Source organism: Mytilus edulis, chromosome 3 (genome assembly GCF_963676685.1).
Source record: "Mytilus edulis chromosome 3, xbMytEdul2.2, whole genome shotgun sequence".
Taxonomy (NCBI): domain Eukaryota; kingdom Metazoa; phylum Mollusca; class Bivalvia; order Mytilida; family Mytilidae; genus Mytilus; species Mytilus edulis.
Genome location: NC_092346.1, coordinates 15,797,081 through 15,814,370, shown reverse-complemented (window position 1 = coordinate 15,814,370; position 17,290 = coordinate 15,797,081). Strand labels below are relative to the sequence as shown.

General features: G+C 32.2%; 1 protein-coding gene across 1 annotated transcript in view; it reads left to right on the top strand.

Moving 5' to 3' along the window:
• The window catches only part of LOC139515890 (neuroendocrine convertase 2-like), a 32,869-nt gene extending 16,083 nt beyond the window's left edge, over positions 1–16,786 (top strand). Inside the window, exons 9-17 of the mRNA XM_071305642.1 lie at positions 496–599; positions 1,042–1,151; positions 4,587–4,704; positions 5,223–5,536; positions 8,845–8,901; positions 13,432–13,551; positions 13,808–13,849; positions 14,072–14,113; positions 16,440–16,786. Coding sequence (XP_071161743.1) covers positions 496–599; positions 1,042–1,151; positions 4,587–4,704; positions 5,223–5,536; positions 8,845–8,901; positions 13,432–13,551; positions 13,808–13,849; positions 14,072–14,113; positions 16,440–16,597 — 1,065 coding nt within the window. The 3' untranslated portion in view covers positions 16,598–16,786. The remainder of the gene's footprint in view (positions 1–495; positions 600–1,041; positions 1,152–4,586; positions 4,705–5,222; positions 5,537–8,844; positions 8,902–13,431; positions 13,552–13,807; positions 13,850–14,071; positions 14,114–16,439) is intronic.
• The last annotated feature ends 504 nt before the right edge of the window (positions 16,787–17,290 follow it).

Here is a 17,290-nt window from a genome sequence, read left to right as displayed (position 1 = left end):
CTGACTGTAGTGCTACCTTAAACGAGTCATTTAATCTTTTGCCACAGTAACTCTTTTCAAATAATCGCCAACCTTGAACAATCTACTGGCAAAATAGTCCCTTCATGTGAAGTAATATAACTCATAACACAAGGTTTACTTATTTGAAGCATTTTGTTCTGCTTTAAATAAAAGAACAATACACAACGTATGATTTGGTATCTTTTCGCAAAAACGTGTTTCTGAATAAATATTTATTTGGTGCTTTCGATTGCCAAAAGTTATATAAAACTTTAATAGAGCATGGAAACAAAAAAGGCCAGTATAGCAGAGTCCAGGTTTTAAACATTTTGATTTATTACCCTAAGAGCTAATGTCAAACTGTGTGATAGTCACACCTGGAATATTTCTCATGTTATGCACAAAAAAATGTTGGGATCATACGCTTTTATCAAGGCTTATTTTGATTGACAACTAAATCATAACATCTCAAGATATATTCTTTTTGCTTTATAGACTTCAACGACAACGTCTTCCGGTTGTACTAGTGATGGCGTACAAGGGACTTCATTTTCAACACCTATTGCTTCCGGTATCATTGCGTTAGCACTTCATGCAAAGTGAGTTCTTTTGAAACTTTATCACATGGATTTTGTGAAATGCAACTAAACACCATTTAAAATCATTTGCAGTTAAAATTCATTGTTAAATTTATGAATATGACCTTTTACTGTAAACATATCTTTTTAAAGAAATCGTTATATATATACAGCTACAAGGCTAAAGACATAAATACGAAAAATACAAAAGATTCAATAATTGGGATTAAGAAACAAGAGCAGTGTCCTTATATAAATTCATCTCCTTAAATTCAAAAATAAAATTACAAGAATATGAATACATGCTGAATAACAAACGAATAAATATGTAACAAAATACAGTGAATGATAACAATAACAATAGTTTTTGACCTTTTAGAAATAACTTTTAACTCAACCTGCACCTTTATTTTTGTCTTTCTTGATACAAAATAGATACAGAAATTATCTATTTTTGTTTTAGTTCTGCGCTGACGTGGAGAGATATTCAACATATGATTGTTCTGACGTCATCGAGAAATGGTTTTACAGATTCCTATTCCAGCTGGGGAACAAATGGAGCGGGAAAAGAATGTATGTACCTTGTTAATGAATTAACATATGGTTGCATTACGGTTTTAAAAAAAAGTGAATACAAAACGTCTGCTAATCAACTAGGACTACCTGCATCTACTGGTTAATATCTGTCTAGAAACCAGGAATCAACAAATCGTATCGGTCTAATGACACAGTTAGACTTTTAAGTTCAATCATATACTGGTTCATATGTAGTAAAAAAATGTACTCGCAAGGTTTGAATGACACAGTTATCTTCAAGTTTAACCATTTAATATTGGGCATCTGTTAAAAATCCAGAACTATCTTACTCACATATGCAATAGATTGCATTTCAGTAAATATAGACAGTGCAATTTCCTATAGGATTTCCTTTTACGGGCAAAACTGTGGCTCTTTTACAATGACGTTTTTTTCTTAAATTGTGATATAGATTAGAAAATTCTTATGCACAACTTTTTTTTCAAAAGTCAAAACATAGGGTTGTGCGGCATATTTTCAACATTGATATGCCCTGAACTTCTAAGAGTTTTAACTTATACTAGCATTCTGTACTATCCCTCTGTTCACTTGGATCTCCCTCAAAATTCGATTTTGCCGCTATCCGTTGTTTTTATACTGGTACCATTCCAAAGTTTTCTTTCTATGATATAAAACATAGAGATCACATCTGGAAACCAGTACGTAAACAAAACAAAATATCTATAATATTATATATCTCCCATAAAGAGGTATGGTTTGTGAAACAGATCTATTTCAAACACTTCACCATCACCAAAATACAATTTTGTCATGAATCCATTTGTGTCCTTTGTTTAATATGCACATAGACTAAGGTTAGCGACACAGGCTCTTTAGAGCCTCTAGTTATACGTGTGCGTGTAAAACAAATTTCTTGGTGATGGGGTCAAAATACAGCACAAACAACATATTCCAAAAGACCAAAAAGTGAAAAGTATATTTGAACAAAACGCATTTGACTAACAGGTCGAACAACGAATGTTCTTAAAACCTGCTGACTGCCATTAGCGATTGTCAATAAAATTGATCATCAGATGTAACATTGATCTTAATTATTGATTTAATATCAAACAGAAAACAAAAAACTTGCGAAAAAGATGGAATATCGCAAACACGAGGTGCAAAAATTTGTATACACCATATTCGGATTTCAACAATTATTGTCTCTTCTGTGATGTTAGGGATAACAACGGTATTTGGAAAGCCATATAATTTACCTCAATTTAGGATAGACTCTTGAATTTTAAAGAGTCGAAATTAGAAGAAGGCATCATATAAACCCGAAGAAAAATATAATACAAGCCCAAACGAAAAAATTATAAACGAGTCTAAATTGATAACAACGTCAAACCTATGATTGCGTTGGATGAAAACCGCAAATTTTATTCGTGTGCATGTAAAACAAATGTCTTGGTAGAGGGGTCAAAATACTGCACAAACAACATTTTCCAAAAGACCAAAAAGTGAAAAGTATATTTGAACAAAACGCATTTGACTAACAGGTCGAACAACTAATATTCTCAACCCCTATTGACTGCCATTGGCGATTGCCAAATAAATTGTTGACCAGATGTAACATGGATCTTAATTATTAATTCAATACCAAACAGAAAACAAAAAACTTGCGAAAAAGATTGAAAATCGCAAACATGAGGTTCAAAAATTTGTATACACCATATATATATAACCCGCCAGTCTAAGAAACAAACAAACAACAACATATACATAACACAGTTAGAATTTAAAAATTTCAACAACATATTATAGGAAAATGAAATAAGAAAGAGAAATAAAATCTCGTTGACTGAGTTATAATGAAATATAAAAAAGTATGATCCTGAAAAAAACAAACTTTGTCCTTTTTTAAGGAGAATAAAATGTTGTTGTAAATAATAAAAATTGTCTCGTGTTGAGATTTTTAATCCGCATATTTTCGAAATATAAATGTTCCAGTTAATTTTCGTGCTAACCAATTACAGTAAAGTGATATTCGCGTAGATCCAGGGATTCATCACGTGACAGAATATGTTTCCATTTGCCATCCCAATGTCCAAAACGGGTTCTTTAAACAAAAGCGATGTGGTATGATAACATTGAAACGGATTGTCATGATTTGACTTGATCAAATTCATTAAAGATTACAAGAAAAGAAGCAATCATCCGTAAAATTATATCAAGACGACTTGGAAAATTCTAGTTAAACTACTACGCATGCAGAAGACAAGTTTGTACCATAGTCGCTTGTGTGTATTTTATTATGGAAAGTAAAACTTAGGGTTGTATCAGAGTTTGTACATTCATTCTTAGGTGTAACGGGCGCAGTATTGATAGATATGTGGTATAAACAAAGAAAACCGAATAGTGTGAGCACAAAATGGCTAATACAATATCGGTATCATATACAGGGGACCATATGGTTACAGTAACTATTGCGGTCAGTAAACCTGTCGCCACGTAAACTGTATTCAACTTGAATACTTTGGGACATGATTAGCTTTTTTATAGATATAATTTTCATAAAAAGCTATTCATATGATTTATATCTGTAAATGATGCACACTAGGTGTACGAATAAGTGCCTATGAATTCACTAAATGCATGAAAAACTCTAATCATAAAAAATGTTCGTGTCACAACCGTTGTTGTACAGTTGTTGTGTACTCTGCTTGGGCAAGATTTTACAATACATTGTGACCTGTTTGACAAAAAGTAAAATCACAAAAATATCGAACTCCGAAGAATATTAAAAATGGAAAGTAACTAATCCAATGGCAAAATCAAAAGCTCAAACACATTAAAAGAATGGGCACTAACTGTCATATTCCTGACTTGGAATAGGCATTTTCCTATATAGAAAATCGTGGAGTAAACCTGGTTTTATAGCTAGCTAAACCTCGCACTTGTATGACAGTCGCAACAAATTGCATTATATTCACAACGATGTGTGAACAAAACAAACAGACACAATAGGTAAAAATGTCAAAATTGCCAACGTCATTGCTGACTTATACCATTCACACTACCAATTGTACTGCACCAGATGCGCATTTCTATGATGAGATTAATTTCGAGGCCAAGACACGAGAAAACCAAACGTTGTTAAAAAAGATGCAGAACTGATAAACAAAAACAAATAAAACAGTATAGCCAAAGCAGTGTACGGAATAGGAGTTTGCATGAGAGAGATGTGGAATAAGTTACTCTTTTTTACTGCAAGACGAGTATACTGTTATATTAATTAATTCAAAAGTCAAATAAAATCATTCCCCGAATGGAATTAGGTTATTTATGCTATTAATATCATATTCAATGCTGAAAATTACACAAAATGCAGTCTTTCCTTTGGCAGATATATGCAGGAACGATTTAACGTAATCACAGTGTATCCTTACAATGATCTCTAGATATCTAATCAGCAGGTTTGTGTTGCAGATAGTCAAGTTCTTGGGTTTGGATTGATGGACGCTGAAGCCATGGTAACTCAGGCTGCAAGTTGGACGAATGTTCCGACACAACAAACATGCACAACATCAACATTCACTGGATCCGGGTAAATCTTTATTACATGAATATATATTTTGTGACATATGTGCATTTATGCCTATGTTGCACTTAATAATATATAAATGTTATAACCCCGATATCAGACAAATAATCCTATGATTCTATTAATTGATATACATTTTGTAGTTTGACCAGAACTATCATTTACTCGCACCGATGTACACATATACATTTTCCTTGACGTATTAAATTCATGTAGTTTTAATAAAATTATCATTTAAACTTTTGTGTTTCTAAACCATTTCCAAAAACACTAATACCTAAAAAAGATATTACAAAATAATAAGCTGTGCGCACGGAACTTAAAAAGTAAAAAGTAAAATATAAAAAAATATCTATCAAATAAGTTTAACTGCCGAGAAAAAAATATACAAAACAAGTATAAAAAGTATAAAAAGACAGATAATTACATAACATTTTATTTTGCAAATATCACTTGGTCAAATCAATGACAGGTTTTGTTCTTGATGTAAGCTTTCAAAAACCTCTCTCTTGTTTTGGCAGATCAACGTCTGGTTCGTCCTACACAACAGACATTAGATCGATCTCAGCTTCCGACTGCTCTTCAATAACGTATTTGGAACATGTGACAATTGACATTTCGTTCTCATACACCGAATACCGAGGTGCGTCTGAATTTTACCTGGTGTCACCTTCAGGAACAGAAAGCCATTTAATGCATTATCGATATGATGACGCTATTTACTATGCCTCAGCTGGTTCATTATCATGGACATTTATGTCAGTTCATTTTTGGAGGGAAACTCCAATTGGACAATGGACCTTGAAGTTTAAATCATATCACGGCCTCTCAGTCGGTGAGTTAGTTTACTTGATTTTCTTCAAATTTCATGGTTAAATAATAAACTAAGAGTTTTTAATCGCTTTGTATTATTTTTTTAATTTAGTTGAATTAAATGCGGACGTCAGAACGACTCGAACGCAAACGTTTAAATGTACAAAGTCATTAGATAAATCAGAAATAACATCAATAATTAACGCTTTATAAACAGAAGTATTCATAGAATATAATCAAAATGACGAGTACCAAAAGTTGAGCGGGATCTGCACCCTTTCAGAAATCATTCCTGTTTTTGTGGCTTATGTTGATAAGCCACAATAGTTGTTCTATATAGTGCTATGTGAACTTAATGCTTTTCGCTCTTTTTTGTAAATCCTAAGCAAATTATTCAAAAATGTCATACGATAACATTTGTGATTCTTAAATCGTATCTGGACATTTTATAGAAACGAAACCTCATCGAAATAAGATTGCAAAAACAATATTCAAAAAATCCATTATGCTTTCTCAAATCTGACTTAAATTTACAGAATAAAAGAAGTCTGTACAATGTACATGTACACCTATAACAGAAACAAATCGCATGATTTAAGGTGGTACCTAACACTACAGGGAGATAACTCTGTAAAGTCAGCTTAACGTTTTAATAACGTTGCGTTGGAAAGGGAATATCAAGCTTCTCATTGATCAAAATTGGTGTTTGTCAAACTGCTACATAACCAGTGTATTTTTTCTGTCAAATCGGTTGGTTCAAAATTTTTGAAATTTTTATATTTTTGTTAAAGGGTCAAAGTAAAAACTTTGACAAAATTTTATGAAAATTAAAACGAGCCAAAGAAATTATAGTGAAAGTGTTGGATACCACCTTAAATGATGTATCAATATCAAAATATTACAAGAAAGGAAATTTATTTATTCATTATCATTTGTTTAACATCTAGATGCATTTATTTGATATTATTAAGACGAAAACAAAATATCAATTAATGCAATGCATAGGTTCGCAAACGTTACCTTGGTACAGAGTTTTGATTGTCACTGGCAAAAAGAGTATTAACAGAAATATAGGACTCCAAGGTAAATTGGAATAGAGGAAGTCCATTAACCTTGCAAAATTCAAAGTGGAACTATATCAATCAATAGAACGAATGGAAAACAACTGTTATAAATTTTTATTATAAATTTGTGTAATCTTGTCTTTGTTTTTGGCTAATATGCTTGGTTTATATGCCATTTTGTGCTTCTTTGTTACATATTTGTTTTTTATATAGTAATTATGATTATAATGCCACTGCTGGTGGACATTCCGTCCCCAAGTGTATCACCAGCCCAGTAGTCAACATTTCGATGTTGACATGAATATCAATAATGTGATCATTTTTATAAATTTTCTGTTAACAAAACTTTGAATTTTTCGAAAAACTAAAGATTTTCTTATCCCAGGCATAGATTACCTTAGCCGTATTTGGACCAACTTTTTGGAATTTTGGATCCTCAATGTTCGTCAAATTTGTACTTGTTTGGCTTTATAAATATTTTGATATGAGCTTCACTGATGAGTCTTATGTAGACAAAACGCGCGTCTGGCGTACAGAATTATAATCCTGGTACCTTTGATAACTAATAACACAATGTTGACTGCTGTATTTTTAAATACTAAGGCTGTTCTACCTCAGGCGTAGATTACCTTAGCTGTTTTTGGCAACACTTGTTTGGAATTTTGGATCTCAATGCTCTTCAACTTCGTACTTGATTTTGCTTTTTTAAAACTTGTTTGGATTCGAGCGTCACTGATGAGTTTTTTGTAGACAGACGGAACGCGCGTCTGGTGTATATATAAAATTTAGTCCTGGTATCTATGAGGAGTTTATTTGACATTTTTACCTATTATGTCTGTTTTTTTGTTCATGCATCTTTGATGCGACTGTCATACAAGTGAGAGGTTTAGCTAGCTATAAAACCACGTTCAATCCAGCATTTTCTACATAAGAAAATGCCTGTACCAAGTCAAGAATATGACAGTTGTTATCCATTCGTTTGATGTGTTGGAGCTTTTGATTTTGCCATTTGATTAGGGACTTTCCGTTTTGAATTTTCCTCAGAGTTCAGTATTTTTGTGATTTTAATTTTTATATTATTTACTAGATACAGGCATTTTTGACCAAAAGAATGATGTGTTAAACCTGTTTTTAAAGCTAGCTTAACTTTTTACTTTAAATTTATGACAGTTGTTTATTGTTATAAAATGAGAGTTTATTGAATACGGATGGGATTTGTGCTTATTAACAAATTACCTACGGTTTCTCTAATATGTAGTTCAATGGTTCTTTAACGTAAAACAAACTTTGCACTTTCCGTTCGCGTGGCGTCGGATTCTTCATCGTGTTTCGACCTGTTGTAACTGTGTATTTATGTTTCCCTCAGAGCCAAACGCATGACCCTTTTTTTTTTATTTGGCATTGATTTTCTGTCGGATTGGAGAGACGTATATATTTCTATACCAAAGATATAGAAACTGTATTCATGTTATGAAGTTGTATTTGACTCCAAATTTACTCAATTAGATTCAGAATACAAAGCTGGAATGCATGCTTTAACGGATTGTTGAACAATGTATGTTTTGTTTGTTATCAATACAACATATACAACAAATAGCTATATAGAAGAAGGAAGACCTAGAGAGAGGATGGTAAAGAAAGACTCCAAAATCCTTGTCAGCCTCATTATTTTAGCAGTACATGTCTTTTTGTTTTTATTTATTTTAACTGTTTTAGGGGTTGGTCGTGTTTAGTTTATATTTCTCTGTTTTCTTTGTCTAAGAGATTGTTGTATGTCCTGGGTCGTTTCGTTTTTTTTTTGTCATGGCGTTGTCGGTTTGTCATCGCGTTATTAGTTTGAATACTAGAATCGTAATGGTATCGTCCGCCTCTCTTACACTTTTTTTTTGAGTAATTTACGCACCTGCATTGAAGTTAATTTGTTTGATTGACAATGAAATAAATGTCATATGACAAACATTTTCTTTATGACTTTATGGTTAAGATTTAGAAGAAATGTGTTTATTCTTTTTTTTCATTAATCCTCAGTAAAACACCTAACAATCTGACGGCTCCTTTTAAAAAAGGATGCATCCTACTATAATTTATGACTATGACGTGTGTTAATTTTTTACGTCAGAGGTAATAACACTGTATTTGAGTAATTTTAAAAACTGTGGCAAAATAAAAAAATAAATTTCGTCACTAAAAGGATTAAGACTATACTGTTTTTAATGAAACCTGAACATTTTCTTGACAGTATTTTACATATAACTGTATATTTCAGTAACTGTTAATTCTTGGTCGATAACATTTTACGGAACTTCCACAGATCCTCTTCCTAGTAAGTTGAATAAAACTACCATATGTGATATAAAATAGCACACTCTCACTCACGAAAGCACACATATGATTTAAAATAGCACACTCTCACTCACGAAAGCACAAATTTGATATAAAATAGCACACTCTCACTCAACAAAAATATCAAAAGGATAACAAAATTGTAATATATAAAGCATTAAAAATACCACATGCGCTCAAAGATATTGTAAATTCAGAATATTTTACGATCGTTTTAATGTGGACAAATTTGAAATGTAATTTTTATGTTAGTAATCTTCTTGTGTTGTGAATAAGACAATATACAGTTAACTCTCGTTATCTTAACCTCGGTTGACTAGAAACTGCGGTTGATTCAAAGTTTTCCAGAAGTCCCATGTTTCATATAGATATAAATATTTCGACTCCTGATGAGTCAAAATTAGATGAGTCAAAATTTAGGTTAAGCAAATGCAAATGTACAGTCCCAATGTTAACAAAAGCAATTAAATTTCATTTTAGCTCACCTCAAGTGAGCTTTTCTCATCACTTGGCGTCCATCGTCCGTCGTCCGTCGTCGTCTGTTGACTTTACAAAAAATTTTTCCTTTGAAACTACTAGACCAAATTTAACCAAATCATTGAGTTATGTAATTTAAAAGATGTGTCCGATGATCCTGTCCGCCAACCAAGATGACTGACATGGCTAAAACAAAAACATAGGGATAAAAAAGTTTTGTCTATTATTTTGAAAACTGTTATAAATAAAGAAAATCTGACAGGGCAGAAATGTTCAGAATGTTGAGCTCTACCTATTGTTCATTTACGTAAAAATTGTCAGACGATTTCTTATTGTCCTTAAATTACACATTTTACCATTTTTTCTCATGTTTGCTATTATCTTGAATTGTATATAGATAGAGAGAAACTTTAAGATGCCAAAATTATCAGCTAGACATGTTCTACAAATAATTCTAATGGTTGAAATTGTCAAACGACTTCATTTGGGTTATGAATCTTTCATTATCTTATATCTTAAAAATTATAATAGATAGATACTTAAATAAGCAAAATTGATTAGTTAGACAAGATCTACTAACAAGTTCAATTTTGCCGATATAGATAGTAAAATGTCACTCTTAATAGGAGTGATTGCCCTTAATTTAGGATTTTTGTTTTTACCCTCTTCTGTGTTTTGAGCAAAAACTAAAGAAGGTAGAGAGAAACTAAACGGACTAAATTATCAGCAATACAAGATCAACTAGATATACCATTGCAAGCAATAGTGGATGGCACCCTTGCCCATTGCCAGGCGAGTGGCAGCCATTTTGAAAATTTCAAAGTCAAAGAGCGCTTTTACACATGTTTATTAACATTGTTGTAAAATTTTATCTCGTTTGGAGCATTTTGATATGTTTGAAATTTTTGCTGTTTCAATGGTAACAGTTACTATTTCCAAAATTCTAAAGACATGTGCCACATTGGTACATGCCATGTTACATATCTATAAAGTTTCATTGGGATTGATGCTATATTCTTCAAGAAAATGTAGCTTTTATGTGTTTTCCCATACGGTCAATGTTAAACTTTCGCCCTGTTTCCATGACAATGGTGGCCATTTTGGAACCTCTTGATATTGCATGCACATCTAGGTATATCAGGTAACACTTCCACAAAGTTTTATCCACTTGGGTCTTATAACTTTTCACCTAAGGGTCCTCTTTATAGTAGAGTTCCATCAACTTTGGTCCATTGGATTTCCAGAAATCTCCTGGACAAAATGTGTGGAAGAAAAATAATAAAAACTAGATTTGCCAATGCAAACAATAGCGGATGGCACCCTTCCCACATTGCCTCTAAACTGCAGCCATTTTGAAAAGTTAAACAGTTAATGCACACAAAGCCATAAGAATGTATTTCTCTGTAAATCTTCAACAAATTTGGAACATTTTTTAATTTTCACATTTTTGCAGTTTCCATGGCAACGGCAGCCATTTTGGAAATTCTGAAGTCCAAAGTCTTATCTCCAATTGTCAGTTACCATCTATTATCAGTTTCATTTAGTTTAGACCATTTTGAAATTTTTGGATATTTTTGCTGTTTCCATGGTAACGGAGTTCATTTCGAAAATTCCAACAACAGTTGCAACATTGACTTACGCCATGTTACATATTCATGATGTTTCTTTGAGTTTGGTCTGATATTCCTTAAGAAAATGCTGCTTTGATGTTTTTTCCCATAGGGTCAATGTTAAACTTTTCTGCAGTTTCCATGGCAATGGCAGCCATTTTGCAGAAGCTAAGTACTGTTGGTACCTTAGGATACCACTGCCAACAATACCATAAAGTTTGATCCATCTAGGTCTTATAATGAAAGATTTGGAATTTGCATTTTTTTTTTTCACATTTTATTAGTTTACATGGCAACGGCAGCCATCTTGATGATGCCATACCCCGATTGCACAATTTCATATGGTGGTCTGCATTATGGTATAGTTCCATCAATATTGGTCAAGCCAATTCCGAAAAATAGCATGGACAAAAAAGTGTGGAAGAATAAATATAAGTAAAAAGAAACGAACAATAACAATACGTCACCCCAACTCCGTTGAGGGTGCCATAATAAAACACAGATTTTTGTCATGAATTCTATTATCGCCTACAAAGTTGGAGAGTGTCATTTGTTAAATATGCATATAACACAAGGTGAGCTACACCGGCTCTTTAGAGCCTCAAGTGTTTATCTCGAACAAATACACGTAAATCAAAAAATTACCTCTGGAATTTATTGACGAGTTAATCTTGATAATTATAACACCAGTAATTAAAATTTCCGGTCATTTAACATGTTTAACACTGCATCGATTAAGACAATCTTTTCCCACGATTGTTTACATCAATAAAACTTGATCAATAAATAATTCCAGATACATTGTTATACATTATGAAAAAAATGATTTTAAATATTTTGTATCAATTAAACGTAAATCAAGGCAACAGTAGTATACCGCTGTTCGAAATTCATAAATCGATTGAGAAAAAAAAAACAAATCCGGTTTACAGACTAAATCTGAGGGAAACACATCAAATATAAGAGGAGAACTACGACACAACAGAAACACAACACTAAAATGTAACACACACAGAAACGAACTATAATATACCAATGGCTATTTTCTTGACTTGGTACAGGACATTTCAAGAAAAAATGGTGGGTTGAACCTGGTTTTTGTGGCTAGCCAAACCTCGTGCTTTTATGACAATGTTAGATATAACATTAAAAAAATGACAACATTACATGACAGGACTACAGTACAAATAAATGCAAGAACATTCAGGACAAAGAAATACACAAATAAACATTACAATAGGACATTTCGACATGCTAATAGTTATCAAAGGTACACGGCTTATAATTTAATACACCATACGTGCGTTTCATCTACATAAGACTCACTAGTGACGCTCAGATCAAAATAGTAAAGCCAAACAAGTACAAAGTTGAAGATCATTGGTGACCGAAATTCTTAAAAGTGGTGCCAAATACGGCTAAGTTATCTTTGCCTGGGAAAAGAACATCCTTAGTATTTAGAATACTTCTTACTTTTGCAAACAGTAAATTTATAAAAATGACCATATAATTGATGTTCATGTCAACACCGAAGTGTTGACTTACCACAGAAAAAAAAAATAAACACGTAAAACAAAAAACGAAAGCACATAAAACAGTACAAGATAACATCGCATTGTCATCCACAGAATAGCGCTACGCTACAAAATGACGTCACAGGTGAAAGTGACGTCACGGAAATTTTCGAAAAGTTTGATGTAGTTCAATCAGGTTTGTAATTATGGCATTTAATGTATGATACAACAATTATAAATTTTAATTAATATAGAATTTTGTTAGCAACCAGATAATTAATTGTATTATCTAGCTAGATCTATGAAGTTATTAATTTTATAAATAAAACTATAAAACAAATAAAACGTAATCATACATTCGTGATTTTGATGTGTGCACAATTTGATAAAAACTACTCAATCCGTGTTCTTATTCGTTTGCATTTACTATTGCGAAAAAAGATCGAAATAAATAAAATATGAAAAGAAATCTTTATTTTCTCAAAGCTATTGTATACGAGAATTTACAAATTTGTCAAATTTATATCAAGCTAAGATCGACTAGAAATTGTGCTCTCGTTTTAAAACTACAAGAGAAATTACGGCAGTGGAAAGAAATAACATAAAGACAAAACAAACAGTCATATAGTTTTATTATATTGTTATACGACCATTAAATATGCGTACATAAATAGACTAGCCTATCGATCCCCTACCAATATTCATCTGGCTTTACGTTAACCTTACCAAGCTAATCAAGAGTTGTGTCCTTTAGTATGTCAACCTTCCGATAGTCGCTTGAGTCGAACTGCAAGTACATCGAAATTTTCCTCTGTCCGTCTGACTTCGAGATATATAATATACAGACATATTGTATGTGTTTAAGTATTCCGTTTGTTCAGTTCATTTAATTATTATTTCATATTTAAGATATAGACCAATGTATATCAACACCATGTGAGAACAATGGGACTTGTACAAATAACGTCTATTCATATAATTGTCAGTGTACTGATGGTTATTCCGGGACAAACTGTCAGACCATTATCAGTAAGTACATATCATACTATTGGTTTTAAATGTATTAATTATCACATTTTAACTATTTGCTCAGCAAAAAAACAAATAACATATTATTATACGTAGTTTTCAAGTAATACTAGTTTGATAATGCTATAGTTTGTCATTTTATAAAGAAAATCACAGATGGTTTTAATGCAGTCTGTCGGCAAGATCCATACATGTTTTAATCGTTTTATAACTTGAACGATTTATCAATAGTACTTTTACAGTTAATATATTTCAGCTACTACCAGTACTCAAGGAATGTCCACAGAACCTGTCACGAGTAAGTTAAATAAAACCACCATAGGATTACCTATCCATAAAATACAGCCTCAATCCAAAAATGAGTGATTGATTATTAATGGTTGCTTAAAGTCCAGTTTCAATATACACATTCTCAAGACAAGTATTTTAAACCTCGAATTTCGTACGATGTGTTAATGTCAAAAAAATTGAAATTCGCATTTGATTTATCAATAGTACTTTTACAGTTAATATATTTCAGCTACTACCAGTACTCAAGGAATGTCCACAGAACCTGTCACGAGTAAGTTAAATAAAACCACCATAGGATTAAAAAAAAATACACAATTTCACTCACTAACGTACATATCCATAAAATACAGCCTCAATCCAAAAATGAGTGATTGATTATTAATGGTTGCTTAACGTCCAGTTTCAATATACACATTCTCAAGACAAGTATTTTAAACCTCGAATTTCGTACGATGGGTTAATGTCAAAAAAATTGAAATTCGCATTTTAAATTTTTTATTGCAATATTTTTATTCAGAATGTCCTGGTGTCGTATTATATAATCAATCTCGCATTTCATTCTAACGTTCTTTCATGATGAATCTACGAATCCAACATTGGACGGCACCGTGTTCATTAAAATATATCAGAATTTGTTATGTAAGATTTGTTCTTGTGTTGTGAAAAAGACATTACATAATATAGAGACAAAACGACTTTGTATGACGCCCCGTTCTAACTGTATTATGTATGTTTGTTTACGTTTATTTAGTTTATATTTCATGCTTTAGTTATAGACCAATGTTTTCCATCACATTGTCAGAACAAACGGATTTGTGCAAATAGTATTTATTTCTATAATTGTCAGTGCGTTGATTGCTCAATCTTATTAAAATGTAGATCTCCGATTTCGTTATACTACGTTACTCATATGTAGTAACGTAGAATAACGAAATCGGAGATCTACATTTTAATTAGATTGGTTAATGGATATTCTAGGACAAACTGTCAGACCATTTAGCTACCTGCAACTCATTAAAAATTACACAGCTTCTCTTTGTGTTGTGTGTTGCTTAACGTCCAGTGGCTATCGTTTGGAGTGACAAATATTTAAAATAAAAAAATGTAATTTAAATTTTACCCCGAAATAAATAAAGGCAAAATTTGTATACCGCTGTTCAATAGTCATAAATCTATTAAGCAAAAACAAATCCGGGTAACAAACCAAAACCGAGGGAAACACATCAAAGTAACATTTTTATTTATATATTGGAGTTAATGTTTTGCTTCTTTGTTTAAAGTTAGTGGTCATCATGTTGGTATCTAGAAGAAGGATTTCATGTTTGACTGTATATGGTCTAGAAAGGCTGAGAATCGTGTGCACATACCCTTCCTCACACACATGCACACATGCTATACCTGTACTAATTCATGCTGTTGACCCTATTTGTATTGTGGTAGTATGGTTTTTCTAAAGCGTAATGTCTTCATGTTTGGTATTTATCTTCTACCCAATAGTGTTGGTACTTAATATTATCATTATAATGTATTATTGTAATACTAAAAAAATCGTCTGCTTTATCATTCACAGATTTTTGTTCCTATCATGTAGGTGAAATATTTGGTAACACGAAAACAAGTCTTGTAATTGATGACGATGATGGAGTACAGAAATTTAAAATTATTCAGTATTCAAGGGGAAATGAGGGAAAAATTAAAAAAAAATGAAATCCATCAAAATTTTAAAATTATTTTAAGTTGACTTTTTAAAAAAACAGTGGATCAATAATGAAGCTCCAGGCAGTCATATTCTCATATTACAAGGTTTTCTTTTTCAAATCATATTTTATTAAGTTGTGTGTTCGGCAAGAAAATTACATTAAACACATATGTCTTTGTTCCCCGCAATAGTAAAGCTAGATCGTGGATTGTCAGATGTGTCGGGACAGTGTCTCCCTGATCCCTGATTTACCAATAGCTCATATTACATTGTTTAAGATATAGACCCTTCCCTTTTATCTGTGTCAGAACGATGTGATTTCGACAAAAAAACATATATTTAAATAGTTCCTCTTGTCCTTATTCCTGTGAAAGGACTTATTGCTCCGCAAAGACATATACAAATTGCATCATCATATTGACAATAGTCAGTTTAGATAGATATGCATTGACAATATTCTAGAGCAGACAAAATAACACACGAAGAGGGCTGACACTGTCATCCTCTTGTCCATCCACTCGTCTATCAAAAAATTTCATAACATATTAATCGGTTTTTGTACCAATCCATGTATAAAGGAATATTTTGATAGAATATATGGAAATTTATTAGGCTTTTGGATGAGTTATAAAGTGCAATTGATTTTTAGATTTGCCAGGCAGTAACGTCCTACACGATCAAGTCATGTAGCTGATATTTCACTATTTAAACTTAAGCTCATGATAATTGTGTCATAACGAGGGAACGTGTACAAATAACCTATTCTCTTATAGTTATGAATATGCATATTTGGGGAAAAACTGTAATAAATATTGTAAAGGACAACAGGAAGTTCTGATTTCACAAAATACGTGCAAATACTATTATTTATATATTAAATCTTTTCAATATTTTCCAGCTGATGATAATGGTATAAGTACTACACTAGTAGTTGGTGTAGTAGCAGGTGGTACTGTCGCTGTTATTGTGATTGGTGTCATTGTAATTGCAGTTGTAAAGTCTTCTTCGGCTGGAGCAACAGTTGGCGCTGCCGGTGTTGCAGTTGTATGGCAATAGGAAATGACGATATACGATAATACACTTGCTACTACTCACCAAAATAAACAATTATGTTTTTGATTGCACACGTAATTGTTCAAATGACTGAACATGAATTGTTTGTAACATTTAGAACTTATGTCATATTAATATAAATGATAAAACAACCTGATAATTGTGTACTTTCAACTCAAGTTAAAGAAATTTCATGAGTGGCCAAAAACATGAAAATTATAACTCGTCGGCAGTCTTGTCTACCGTGATTATTTGAATTCTGAACCTGTGCACACCTAATTTAAGTTATTGGACAAATGTCAAGCTGACATATCCTATGTAGATCTTGGGGTTATAATTAAATGGTTGAAATAAAGGCATTTTAAGATATCTAATTACTTATGAGGATAAGATTGTAGGAACATTTCCGCAATGCCATTTTAAAGATAACGTTCTCTCAATAAATACTTCAAAATTTGGTGACTATGTTGAACGCATCTATCCCATCGAACAAGAGATAGAGGATACAACAGATACTCAAACTAGAGATAAAGGATACAACAGATACAGTTGAGTCTGCCTCATATCTGGACTTACATCTAGAAATTGACAATGGGGGTCGGTTGAAAATAAAACTTTACGACAAAAGAGATGATTTCAGCTTCCCAATTGTGATCTTTCCATTTCTATGTAGCAACATTCCAGAAGCGCCTGCAT